Source organism: Bombus terrestris, chromosome 15 (assembly GCF_910591885.1).
Source record: "Bombus terrestris chromosome 15, iyBomTerr1.2, whole genome shotgun sequence".
NCBI classification, from domain to species: domain Eukaryota; kingdom Metazoa; phylum Arthropoda; class Insecta; order Hymenoptera; family Apidae; genus Bombus; species Bombus terrestris.
The window spans coordinates 9,575,769-9,590,846 of NC_063283.1; the positions used below are offsets into that span (position 1 = coordinate 9,575,769).

The 15,078-nt window shown below is 38.0% G+C and overlaps 1 protein-coding gene across 1 annotated transcript in view; it reads right to left on the minus strand.

The window, feature by feature from the left end:
* LOC100650177 overlaps positions 1 to 14,284 on the minus strand; it is a 193,279-nt gene extending 178,995 nt beyond the window's left edge. Inside the window, exons 1-2 of the mRNA XM_003401243.4 lie at positions 13,797 to 14,284; positions 2,568 to 2,802 (exon numbers count right to left, since the gene is read on the minus strand). Of these exons, the coding sequence (XP_003401291.1) occupies positions 2,568 to 2,802 (235 nt within the window). The 5' untranslated portion in view covers positions 13,797 to 14,284. The remainder of the gene's footprint in view (positions 1 to 2,567; positions 2,803 to 13,796) is intronic.
* Positions 14,285 to 15,078: the final 794 nt, after the last annotated feature.

Sequence of the window (15,078 nt, forward strand, 5' to 3'; positions counted from 1 at the left end):
GAAGATGTATAATTAATTCGTTGTTTTGTCGGAAACGGAAAGATAGATTTCGTGCGAAATCGATCGACAGCGTCTTCAATATCTAAATTATTCTTGCATAAAGAAACAGGCAATATCATTTATTATTTTTTTCTCTCGTCATCTTCATTTGTAACCAAATATCCGAACGGAAGTACATCTATGTATGAACATACTTATCAACAGAAGAATTCCTACGCGAGTAAAGACCTTCTATTTCTGCCTCACTCTGAAATTCATAATACCCGCCACGCTACGCAACAGCCGCAGCAATTTTTCAACCCGTTGTACGAATATCGCAGCGATTCTTAACTGTGTTACACGGCGGTTTAGCCTGCTCGACAACGACGGAGAAGATACGGAGTCAGGCGGTCGAATTTCCGCGTAAAATCGACGAGTCGTCGTCTTAACGAATACAAGCGGCAAATTCGACGGATGACACGGCAGCTTTCCGCGAAACGCTTGTATCAGTTGGAGGGTGGAAATTCGACAAGCTCTAACGATTCACGAGTTCTTTCTGCGAGCGTAAAACAAAATGCCGCGCGCATTCGCATTCCCAGCATATCCTCGCCTTTTCTCTTTTCAGTTTTCTTCGCCGCGCTCCTCTCGCTTTCGTGACCCTTGGCTCGCTTCATCCCCCGTATTCCAAACCCTAGACGTTTACCCAGCGTGAATACGAGGACGGTCTTTAAAGTGAAATTGAATTTCCCCGAACGCCGCGTGCCTTTCTAATTCGAATTTGACGTTTCCCTTCGCGAACCAACGTGCTTCGCGGATTTATTCGACCCTCGATTTCCTAGCCACCCGCCACGCTTACCAAACCACCCTCCATCTCGTTGGATGGTGCGTGGTGGCCACAGCCACGAATCGAAAGTGCGAAACCGCGCGGAGTTACGAGGCGCCAGGAAAATTTATAGACCGTCAGGGAGTCACGACACCTGTTCCCGCGCTCGCATTACCATCTGAAATATTCCCCTTGTTTATGGACCGACTACAACGCCCTTCCGCCCCCTGGATCGCGCTACCAACCTGCACGAAGACGAGAATTTCTTTCTCGACGGTGGATTGTGTCGCGATTGAAACGGTCTCGTTGAATTTTACAACGTGTGAGTGTTATAGGTATCCGTGGGTGGAATTCTGAGAAATTAAAGAGAAAAGAAGAAACAGGTATTTGAAGATTTATTTAACGTATTGTTGGAAAAATTTTATGTAATCTGTCGTTCGATATGATTATTGTTGCGAAAATTTCATCTGATTTGTTATTCGAAAACTGCTTATTGCTGGAGAAACATTGTGTAACTTGGCATTCGATATACGCGATATAATCTTGTACGTTAGAAAATAAGAGAACGCGGAGACTAGATTACATATAAAAGGTATTTATAGTCGACACATTTGTTGGATAAACTGTGTTGTATAATAGTTATTAAAAGCTATTTGAATAAAAATTCTTGAAAAATTATTTTAAAGGAAAGGATAGAAGATGTTGCAACGATAGAAGATAAAACATACACAGTGATATTAATATAATATTACGAAAATTAATTTTTAAGTCTATCTTGCGTTTCTTTTTCTAAAAAAAAAAAAAGAATATATAATGGTCTTAGAAAATCCGAAATAAGCGTGGTAGATGAAGCGGTGTTGTTACGAGATTCGGTATATCAAGCGACAGAGGAAAGCTCCGACATCGTTGGAAACGACGACATACGCGTCGACGTCCGATAATTTCCAACTTCTCCAATTATCGTTTCTCACGTCGGCTGGGAAAGGAGGTCGAAGAGAATAAACCTCGGAAATGGCGTGTTCCGCTGGCTGACGTTGCTCGAAATGCGCCACGGCTCAGAAATAAGTATTCGCCGATCATCGAAACCGTGCGGAACGAATTTCCAGAAGTCTCGACGTCGAGATGATTCTACGAATTTTCTCGAATCTCGGCTAAAGTTCGAACGTCTTCGTTCGTTAATTGATTCTTCCAAGAATGGTATTCTTGCTAATAGAATCGCGCTCAAATTCTTTTCTTCGTTTTGTACCGCGTTGTATACTTTCGCAATGCGACAACACGAAGAATTTAGAAGGAACAATTTAAAAATTAATTAATTCTTTATCGTGGAGATTTCACGTTAAAATATTTTATAATAACACAATCGGGACATTCCTTAATTCATTACGTACCAGTGGAATAACGTGTAAAAATTGGGTAAACGCAACGTTATTAAAAAAACTATAAATACAGTAAATTATTATTTCGTCGAGTTACAAAAAACGTATCAATTAAAAAGCATATTACCTGTTATACAAATAGAAGGAACAAGAAGTATTTCTATAATTTAAAAATGTAAATTGAATATGTAAATAATAAGTTTATGAACATCATAAAACATCTTCTATTCTTTTTGATTTCATAAAATTTGTAATATTATATTTGACAGCTTGGCAGAATTGTCTTTGTGCTACGTTATGAAAATGTTAATACGAATCTTTCATAGACTACGTGGACGTGGAGAAATATTTTGGAATATCCGTTAGAAAACACGTTTAAATTGACTCACCGATTAGTTTGCCGAACTGCGCCGGTGGTTTCCATTCTGGATAATGTCGTGGAAATCGCGCCCTCGACCAGTAAGTCCTTAAAGTGACTTTGTACAGCGCCAGTTTATCCTGTTTGTCCTCTCTTTCCTGTCTATCCTGGGCGAACGATCCACATTGGGCGACCACGAACAGCAGCCGCGTTCCTAGCAGCAGCAACAGCAGCGTCGACCACTGCAGCCACGTCCCGTGAAACATCTATCAACACCATAAAGAAAATATTAAACACTCTTTCGAGACAATCGAGAATTACTAAGAAAACTTACTAAAAACTACCCATTTCCCACGCCAGTACTAACTAAATGCTTCATAACGTTCGATAAAAAAAAAAAAAAAAGGAGCATGGGCGAGCATACGCGCGCGGAATCACACGGTCGTAAAGTCCGACGTGCGATGTAAATTTCAAGCGGCTTTCAATCCCGACGATCTTCCGATCGGAGGCTGGATCAATCGACGTGTTTCTCGCAATTACACCGTAGCGAACGAATTGTCCACGCGTCCCGGGCGTATAGATATATTGCTACGTACGAGAAAATTCTACGTGAAATTCACGCAGGATATTGATTCCGGTGGAACCTTGTACAGAGAAACTCGTCATCGATCACAAATATCCTTCGTTATTACAAAACCAAGCAACGTTTCACGAGAGAAAGAGAGATAATTTCACGTCATTAACCAAACTACAAATAATAATTACGGCAGCTTGTTTCGCTCTTAATTGCAATATCTAGGGGTTTGCGGAGAGAGCAACACGATGATATTCGTTCGTGCAATAAAGCTACGCAGCATCACAAAGGCGGGGAAAGGATGAATGCAAACCAAAAATCGGCCGTTACACGGTACACGAGCGAATGTAACCGGGGCTTTTTCGGTGAGCTTGCGCTGCTGCTTTAATAATGAACACCTACGGAATCGTCTCGTTCAACGAACGGGGCACATTGTATAGGTGGCATGATTGCACGTACGCGCGGGAAAACGTTTTGGAATCGGCGATGCTATCGCAGGCCGGTATGCAGCGACGCGGCCGCGGTGTTTACATATGCAGATTCGCGAGTGTACTCAAAATTCAAATCGCATTCGAATCGCTTCCGATCGCTCGTCGCCGCTGCTACTCGTCCAAATTTCACGACGTGTGATTTTCCGCCGGTCCACGCCACCCTACTCTACCTTGCTGTAAATACTCATGGATTTTCCAGTAATTACCCTCTTGTACACAGGTCAGCGAAAACATTCGGACACTTGTAGATACGTTTTACACGCACGTGTATGTTATTCGTGGTATACGAAATATTTTAAACATTCATTAACATCGTAACGAGAGCAAACTGTCGTAATCATATCAGCAAAGTTTAGTACCGTTCAACATGAAAATCTAGGTAGAAATTGCGAGATATTTAGTGCGAGTACACATCTCGCAAAAATCACAAAAGTGTTTAAACAATCGATTATCCGTTATGATAATGAATCTCGATATTCGCTGAAACCACGTTTATCGTTTATTACGCTTAAGATAATTCTATACTAATTGGTGCTGCTAATTCTTTTTACTAAACGATTTTTTTGGAAATAATTTTTTACTAAACACACGTATAAACGATCGTCGCATCTTGGTCCAAAACACAACTTTCTTCGTACATCCATTGAAACATTGAAAAATGAGCGTTGTCAAGCGCTAGCAACAAGAAAAATAAAAATATAAAATAAAAAAAAAAGACTACGTGGAACTTTTTTCAAAGAGATTCGAGGACTATTCTATGTTGTCTTTTTCAGTTTAGTTCTTCAGAAAAATTTTATACAGTAGCAGAGCTAAAAGTTAGGTGAGAACGCGTTCGCGTTTGCCAGCAACGTGAAGAAATAGCTGGATGAAATGGAACATCCATAGTTTCACTAGGAGGAGAGACATCATTTACGCGTTGATCGTGTCACAGGCGTTTCCACGCGGTTGGTATAGCGAAGTTGATAGAAAATCGAATAATCCTGCCAATTAAAAAGCCTGTCCTGTTTGCAAAGTAATTTCTTTTTCGAAGTGCTAAAGCACGATTTGGGCGTTCACAGCACGGACATCATGTTAAAGTATTCAAAATACACAAATACACTGTCAGAAGCAGAATCGCGAATATTCCGACAATGTGAAAATATGCAGTAACGTTTACGAGTGAATAAACGTCGATGGAAATTTCAATCGCGCGTTCGGAAATTTCTCGAAAATATTTTAATTTCCTAAACCGGAACAGTAATTACAATTTCCTGTTCCAGGCGTTTCTTTTTTTTTTTTTTTTTTTTTTTTATTCCGCTCTATGAGTCAAAGTAACAACGAGGTCGCGAAAAATTTGGGAAATAGCGCGTCATGGTTGATACGATTATTATAAATAGAAAATGAAAAGACGAACGAACAACGGGCAATTTATCCATGGTTTTCCATGTTTAATTACCGAAAAAAAGCATATCATCCTATTTGCATTTCACTCGTAAAATTTTTTCAATCTCGAGCCATAGCATACGTTGTTTAAACATCGTAATCAAGTGGCGATTAAATAACTCTCGTAAGACTACTAAAACCGAATAGAATGCTAATCTCGACACAAATTCTACGTTTGGAACGCTTTCAAAAAACCGTCTGATATAAACCAAGAGGAAAATCTTTATATCTCGTTTAACGGTAGGATCAAGTATAATACGTACTTGCATAGTGTCTCACGAAAGTCTATTCGAATTATTACGTGTATTTAAAGAACATGAATATTTCCATATTTTATTGAATATATTTTATCGAATAAAATACGTTAACTAGGGACAAAATTTATTTCCGTTTAACGAGAGAGATATTACATTTTGCTAAAATTCATAATAAAATAATCTTCTTACAATTCAAATATCAAATACAAAAATCAATTACAGGACGCACATAGTAATTATCAAAAGTGTTATAAAACTTTACCAACAATCCAGTGCGAAATAAAATAAAATTCGTCAGAGTTTTCCAATAAATGTAACGAGCAGATGCTGCAATACTTATGGTCGACGTGCGACGATGTATATCGGATTTTAAATATCGAAATACTCGATTTGAAGCAATTATAAGATTTCCTTGAAAAACAGGAAAACAAACTACGTGTACAGGATTTCAAGCGGATCTCGAAGTCGGATGGTTCGTATTAAAAACCGACAAAATCTTTCTATCTGTCGGTCGTGCAAGTAGCAAAAGTTTGAAACGAGTTGGTTGGCGTGTTAATTCGCTTCACAAACACAAATAAACCGAGTGACCGAGCGGCTGGCGTATTAACACAACTCGTTAACGAACCGCATACATCCGAAAGTTCCACCACGTTTTCCCGGCAACCAGTTGCCAAATCAGAGGAAACTAAGTAATTACTTTCTCACTAAGAAACTAAAATAAAACTGACGCGGTCCTCGATGCTGTCTAGAGACGTCTCTATCTACGCGTTTGTCCACTGCCAGAGGCAACTTTTTCTAGAGCAACTTGTCTCTGGAAGTGTGTACACGCGAGATTTGACTTTTTCCAGACGAATTTTTTGTTAACAAGAAACGCAATAATACGTTTCGAATATGATTTTCGTTGTGCGTTTTTATTTAACCAACGATTTTGTTTCTTGTTATTAGGTCGTCCGAAAAGTTTCTTTTGTTTTATAAGGAAATAATGGATGCACGACATTTCTTGTTTTATATTATTTTATCGAATCACGTATGATCTATTTTGTTCTATCAAACTAAAAATCACAACGTTCGACAGATTAGGTTTCATGTTTGTATAAAGATGCGTTGTCGTAAAAGACGTGTCTGTAGAAGAAAGACACTTTTCCGACAACCTAATACGTTAAGGTATAAGAATATATGTTATAAATATATAACTTATAAAAATGAACAATTTTTGGATGGTTTTACAGTCAGCGTATTGTATTGAAAACTATAATAAAGTAACAATGACATTGAAACCTCTGTATCCACGAGGGTATAATCTAAACAACATCGATATCATGAAAAAAAGTGAATTTCATTTTACGTTAGCAGGGAATAAAACTAAAATGGTATAAAATCACGAGGTTAACGGTTCACCGAGTTTCAAACGGATTCCACGTTATTAAAAATATTCATTGAACACTAATTAACCGGCTAATAGAGGAACAAAAATGATAATGAAACTCTCCCAGCGGGATGCAAATTAAATGCACCTTGCCGTGTCGCGGAAAAATCCGGCTGCTCTGATAAATCGAACGATAATCGTTATGCGGCCACGCTGATTAAAAATAATTTCTTCTCCGCGGGATATGAATTATAAAAGTCTTCTCCTGATACAAAGAAAAAACGCAATTAAGTATTAGCTTGGTATATATAAAGTGTCGTTTATTCAAATAAAAGTTGAACCGCGCACGGTTTATTTCTTTCAAACGTCATTTAGTTGATCAAAGTAATTTGATTCAATGCTATCTTCCAACGACTAACTAGTTCTATTATTCCAGATTTATAAGAATTATCAATTACAAAATTAAAAAAGTTACTCGAACGAATAATTCTTTGCGTGTTAGTTCTCCTGTATTTAATATTTTCAGTAGTATGAATTGTACACGTACAGACACGATACAAATAGCGCACGATACAAATCACGCGAGAAGAATACGATAAGCTCGTTCTTGTTGATTTTTTAATTTTAATGTTTCTCTGAGATCAAACCAGAGAATGTTAGTATGAATTTTTATCGTTAAAATGTACATATGTGATCGTTAATTTTAAACGTTCATTTAATATTACTACATTATTTCCTCAAGACCTTATGAAATTTTTTTTTTGTTCACCAGTTTTAAAAATGAAATGACATTTATATCATTTATCTCAATCTCGGAAATGCAAAACCTGATCTAACATTAACTCGCTGAGTGTTTGAAAAATTAAAAATTAACATTTGTTTTGGAAATTCAGGAGAGATGCTCTTGCTTCTGCATTATTTGTACATCTGGGAACATTTTTGTGCCAGGATAAACGAAAGTACGAGAACGTTATTTCACCAGCGAAGTCGTACGTCGTTTACTGTCACCGGACAAAGAGGTTCCCACGACTGCGGACTCTCGCTACAGAGATCCACCTAACCGAAAACTACCCTCTTTCTCACGCTTTCGTCTTTCTCATCGGCTCGCTTTCCTCTCCCTCGTATTTTTTCCTCACATTTCATTACGTCTCATTACCCTCAACCGTTGGAATATTCCGTAGCGCGAACGTTGCTGGACGAGAGCCGGATTTCGCTTACGTGTCGGACCGTTTGTCTGTCGACACCATTGACCCAATTTCTGGCCCTTAACTTATATCGAAGAAGAACGTTCGAGAAAACGCACGAAAAGTCCGAGGAACGAAAACAGCACCCCGTTCGAATTTATCATCCAACATTTGTCTTTAATTCAATCCGAAGACGATTGTTTGGTTCGCTTGTTTCAATCTGAATCAGCGTCAAGGGGAACATCGGATATGGAATAATCACGATGTTAGGAAATTTATTTTGCTAACAGACGACGAATAACAGGCCGAAGAACATTGTTACGATTTCTTTTATCGTCATATTCATTTTTTATTCATACTCCCTTTTTCTTTATAAATATTATACGCACAGTGGCTTACAAAAGTAATTGAACATTTACTATAGGCAATTTTTAACTCTTTGAAATTCCACTAATACAGTAACGAGATATGATAGTCATAATTATACTGGACGAATTAACAATCAATTTGGAAATGTATGAAATATGTAAAAGTACCGTTGCAACAATCGATAGTTTTGAAATATTCAGGGATAAATAAATAGCAGAATACCATAATTGCTTTTCTATAACAGCCAGAAGGTATAATTAATCATGTTTCTTGCCTGTAATATTCATATATTTTAATACAAAATATTGCTTAAGCCTATAAAGATCAATAGCTAAAATCACGAAATTATCAAATAACAAGGATATTACTGTGGAATATTACGTTAATTCAGATAGGCGTATCCGGTCAAAAGCTGGAGAAAAATGGCTCCTAATATTTAACAACCAGATAAAGTTGCAGATATGCCCTTTTCACTTAACACGACAACGCTGTACCTGTATATGTCATGGGTGTAAATAGCTAAATGTTTAAACGCTGGAAAAGATAAACTTAACGAAAGAGAGTTACACTGATGGAAGTCACAGACGATTCTTCTACCAGAGTATCAGTCGGTTCCCGTCGCGGGAATTGTTCTCTGGCGTGCAATCGAAAACTAATCCCACGGTTAATCGCGCAAATCGAAGAGGGAATCTCGCGTGCGCGCGATACCACGCGATTACCTTGGCGAACAAACGAACCGATGGTCCCGCGGCCGCCAAGTTCAGAGTTTTCTAGTAAGCAACAAGTTGTCGTGAACGCGATTACTTGTTGGCTCGTAAATAATGAAAAGCAGCTGCAACGTCTCTCTCTTTCTCTTTCAGCGTTGGCCGCGAGCAGATTTTACATAAATTTAAACGATGGTTCTGTGCTCCAGGACAGCGCGGGGCTCTGTATGCGCGCGGACTTCCGGGAGACGACGGTGCTTTTCTACCAACGAATAAAACGAAAAATTCTGGCACAATTCTGGCACCATTCTGTCGGTCATAAAACGATCGAGACTACGTGTATTCGTACGCTCTTCGGAACACGATATTTCAGCTTGGCCGCAAGCTTATGCATCGTCAGCGCTGATTTATGCGATCTTTTCAAAAAACGCGTTAGCAAAAGTGAAATCGTGAACCGATATATCCGAGATATCGTGGAAAAGGAAACATCTGGTTTTCATAACTGGACAGCTCATTTGCTTGTCAAGCTATAGATAAGATACAAAAGATTCTTCTAAATTGGACCATTAGAGATACCATCGAACATTTTTTAAATTGTTTAAGTCTTCTATTCCTATATTTAATATATCATTTTACAATACGAGTCGATGTTTCGAACGAAGAATTCAAATTTCCTACGATTTATCGATTTCACAAGAAAATATTAGCTATTGCTTTTGATCATCGTTTTCAGTTTAATTCGTGTATCTTAATATATCATAATATATATCGTTAATAAAAATCTACCTAAGTATGCACATACTTATAAACCACGGTGTAACTCATCCAGAAACATTCCGAACATTTCTAAACACGTGTTCCCCGACAAACAGCAGTCACATCAGAGTAAAACTAGAATAGGAAAAAAAAGAAGAGGAAGAAGAAGAAGAAGAAAAAGAAGAAGAAGAAGGGTCAAGACCGAGGATGGGTTATGCTTTCGAGCAAAGTTAACGACTCGTTGAAAGAAAAGGGGAAACAAGTTCTACCTCCTCTCGTGTACTTTTAAAACACACCCCCGTCCAAGTGGAAGAGGTCGAAATCGGTCTGCTTCGTTCGTCCGCGTCGCAAACCGAACTTTTGTAACAGATTCTAGGGATGAAGCTCTCAAGGAATCCGATTGAAATTGAATATCCAGAGAGAGAGAGAGAGAGAGAGAGAGAGAGAGAGAGAGAGCAACTTCGTCTTCCTCGCTGTTCCTTTCACTTCTCGCTTCCGGTTCCCGCACCCTCATCGACGTCTCACTTTATTATTGCCTCGACTACATGGCAGACGAGCCAGTGGATGGTTGGTTATTCTCTCGTTGTAATTCGTTGTAAATCCAGCTTCGAGCAGTAAGTCTAACCGAAAAACTTTTTCGAGCTTTTTATTCAAACATTATTTAAAGCGATGCCGCGCAGCAAGAAGTATCGTTGCTTCCTTCGACTCTCGAAGAATTCCGAGACAAATTGAAACGTTTCTTTCCGAAGAAGAAGTTATCTTTCCGCCAAACCCCTTCGTATTAGGAAAGTTTCGGTCTACGAATTGTAAGGAGACAAATTTTCACGATTGTTATATGCGATTATAAGAGTTAGAGATGTCTGTCGGTTTCAGTTAGCCCTCCGTGGTTTTTGCAACATTATTCGCTAATTATTCGACTAATTTACCATACGAACGAGTATTTTTTCCCGGCTAAATTTTTCGAATTTCTATGAGTTTGCAAGAGCAGTATGAATGACCGTACGTAATTGTTCATAATGAGATATAATATCGTTGATAGGAAAAATGAAAAGACGTAGATGAGTGAACGTACGTCAATAATCATGGGAGACCGGCTGAATGAATTAACAATGATAACAATTAATTAATACATTCTCGATAATTAAATGGGGAAATGGTAATGAGAGCCGCAGCGGAGAGTTGCATTCCGGCGAATATATTATAATTTCCAATAGGGAAATAATTGATTGAGAATCGATTAATAATCACGTTAACGTGAAATCGAACGCCTGCAGTATATCTCTTGAAAAATATCGAGATGGATGGTTTGATTGGTGAACGCGTATTAAAGTTATAAGCTTGCCGTATCTCTAATGTTGTTATTTCCACGATAAAATGATCGATCGTTGTTCAGAAACATTAACAATCGCGTTAACCTGACGCTACTCGTAGAAAACGTTCAAACTCGACTCCGAGCTTTCCGTTCGATTAATCAACTTTCATCTCGTCAAATTCTCAATTTCTCTGCTACTTTTCCACGATACGTACGTGTACAGGGTGTCCTAGAGTGTAACAACCAAAGTTTATCATTTATATGTTCTATAGAAATAGAAGTTAGGTTTATTAAAACCAGTTTGGTGTTGTAAGACTTTTAAGTGGCAGTATGTCAAGTCATTAATACACGTAATGAACCGATATCAATAGCTTACTCGTGCATCGAAATAAAGAGAAATCAAAATTGATCTCTATGATATTTTCTGACTTTTATATACAGTTTCAGATTCATTTTAAACTTTATCAATACAATCACGATAGGAGAGTCTCGTTACAATGCCAATGAAATTTCGAAATATTTCGTATAACACGCGTAAAATATCCTTAAGAAATTCTTACAGGCACACCAATACTTCCGTGAGCAACTATACTCGCAAAGTTTGGTTGTTAAATCCCTCGACACCCTATATCGACACAATATACCAGGTTCCTGAAACCACTCGTGTTCTTTTTTGGAGTATCAAAGCTCGATAATCGTCTAAAACCTACGTAACCAACGATCAACGTTCGTTTTTCCATGGACAATCGAGAAACGTTTCGCGACGTTGTTGTGTATTCGAACGATTTAAAGGGTGAAAAAACTGGGGCAATTACGCCTCCAGCGGTATGAAAATTATTACGAAAACAAACTTTCGCTCTCCGAACTTTCGAAAACGAGGCTAGGAAAAAGAAGAATGTTGCACGAAGCTGGACTACCCAGCAATTACGAGGAAAAAAGTCGAAAATTGCTAAAGTAGAGCTATCGTGCTGTTAATGATTTTTTCTTTTTTTTTTTTAAAGATTGTTCGATTCTCTTTTGTTGAATTTCGAACCGTAAGCGCCTCATACGCGACGATAATACGGTAACTATAGAGTTTATTGACAGAGGCATGCACGTAGGACGCCCCATTTGGGGCGTAATTGTTTCAGGTTACAAACCTCCGGCAACAAATCCACAAATCTACCGCAGAACATCACGCGCACCCGTACACTTCCGCTATTCGCTCGTGTTTCATCTAATGATATTCATTACTGAAGCTATCCTTCTTCTCAAGTTAGTTGCTTTTTACTTTCACGCGTGTATCGATCGATTTAGAGACAATAAATAATGTATATTTCATAGATATAAATGGACCCACTAAAATCACCAAAATATTCATTTTTATTTTTAACGCAGATTTTTCTGTAACGTCCTGTATAAATCTGCGGAAATTTTTATGGGATTTAACTTTCGAGTCTAAAATTTAAATATATTATAATTCATTAGCATTGAATGGATGTACGGTAAAGGTCTGTAATAAAATAATATATAACGAGTAGTTTTTACTGAAATTTCAAATTTTTATTTTTAAATTATGCGGTAGAATAAATGTTGGAAAATTAAATAAATGGTAAGGATATATATTTATCCCGAGAATCAAGTAAAAGATGGTTTTCTTAAAATGTGACTTAAAATATTCTTTTACTGTAATTTTCGTGTGTAATAACCTAGTACATATTACGTAAAGCTCCTATTGACGTAATAGAACGCATTGTTTGTGGAAAAGACCAAAAGAATCGCGAGTCATAAAAAGCGTATCGGTTTTTATTTTTGCGACCACATAGTCTCCATTACGCGTGTTCGAATGTATCCTACTTCTGTAGTACGTTAAATATTACGCAACGAACTACGTGTTGACTAGTCAACAAAAACAACCAGATTTCCCGTGTTATTGTGAAAATACAGAAAATACATATATAGAAGAATCAGCGAGAATACACACACGTTCATAAACACTCGCCCCACCCTTCAATGATCCTTGGGTATAACCGAGTTGAACGAAATTCGGATATCAACAATCCGTATAACAACATAAGTATCTCAGGTCGAAAATCGATCGTAATTTCTATAATGTTATTTACGTCTTTGTGTTACGAGTAAACTGCAAATGTTCGTATAGATTCATATTTTTATGAGCAGAACTAAAGAAATGGAATTTAATCAAATAAATATTCGCACAAATTCGTATTTCCAGATAGAAACTCGTTTCACGCACTAAATATCGTAACGAGTACTATATCATGGATATTTTATATAAAATATAAGCATAATATAAGCATAAGATTATATGATTCAAAATATGGTGAAAATCAAAGATAAGAATATTGCATTGGAAGCTTCGTTTAAAAAAAAATCGAATGCTAAGACTTCCTAAGTATACGTAAATTTGATTAATTTTTCATAGACAATTAAAAAAAGGTTATGTTACATGTGAACATAAGTCAAACATATAAAATAAAATCTTCCTCTTTAAGGTTTCACTTGCAATAAGTAACTTACATCTGAATGTATTTAATTAAAGATATTATACACGTAATCGAGGAATTTTCAAATTATATTCTTTTGAAACGAAACATCCAACATAATTCTAATATTCCTGATTTCCATCTTATTTACTCTCATATCACGAATTATGGTCTGCCGATATGTATCTGCATACCACCTATATTCTACGTATATTTTTATGAATACATAACCTACAAAGTCCTAAATGCATGACACCCCGCCCCCTTGCCTAGCCAGCTTCACTCTAATTCCCACTCTTGCAATTCCTTCTAATAAAGGACTTATCATTTGATTCTTACCTTATTCGTGAAGCTTGACGTTTCTTCGGCTCGTCGCTGCCTCCCTCCTTCCGAGAAGGACGACCAGTGTCAGTGGTGAAGAACGTGGCGAGAACACAACTCACATATCACACACAGGCATCGTGGGGAAACTCGTGGTCGGAAGGATTACCCGTGAAGGGATTGTTTTCGTTGATAAAATGAACGTGGTACGGGGGGATACGTAATGGCGCGAAATCGTTTTTCAGACCGTTAAACGTTCCACCGCGGAATTCACGCGAGTTTCCGGGCGTGCGACAACGAAAGCCGGAGAGAGAAATAGATATATCGAGGGAGAGGCGGCGCACAGACACGGCAAGCGCACGAATTTGGTCGCGCGTACGAGCCACGAGAAGGAAAAGGGAAGGAGAGCTTCTCACGTTTCACGACACGGCTCACGCACGGGTCACTGACAGCATCAAACACGATGCTCTTAGCTCGAGGGTTGCCGCGGTACTGCGAGCACCGCGCCACTCGGCGTTTGACTCGTGCATCGCGTAGCTGCTTGTTCACAATCGAGCGCTCCAATTGGCCGAGACGTTCGCGCCGCGCGCCACCATTGGTGGGTTCGAAGCCGCGCACGCGTCCTACTTCCACTTGAAACTTAGCACGACGCGGCGGAGAGTCAGGCAGATAAATAATATCCTCGTTTTTTTAATAAAGAACACAATGGCTGTATTAACGATTCATGTCACTGCATAAAAGATGCGCGCCTTTCTTTGCTCAGTTTGCGAACGTAACACGGACAGAGCTCAGTTATGCAAAATGAAATTGCGACTCTGTCTGCGGTAATTGTAAACGTTTCTATAGCGGCACGCCACTACATTCGAGAGTGTAATTTCCCAGACACAATTATAATACTAGTTGCCACCCGACCCCTTTATTGTTGACGCTGTTCTATTCGGGCACACCCTGTTAAATTTACTCTCTTTGATTTATATGTATAGATTAAATGTAACAAAATAAAATTAACTAATGACTTTTTATTATTTCAAATGCAATGTACCTACTATAGAAGGAACGTACTTCGCTGTCGTGCTTCTGTTTTCAATTCTCTTTGACTTATGCTAAATTGAATGTTATGAAATCAATGTAACTAATAATTTTTTATCATTTTGAATGCCCTTATCCAGAATTTTAATAAAAGTAAGAGAAATCTAATTTCTATAATAATTGCTTAAAGGAAAATAGGGTTTGTTATATCTGTTATCTAAAAATTATTTCACTATTTTGTACCATGATTTTTGTTACGATGAAATTAGAG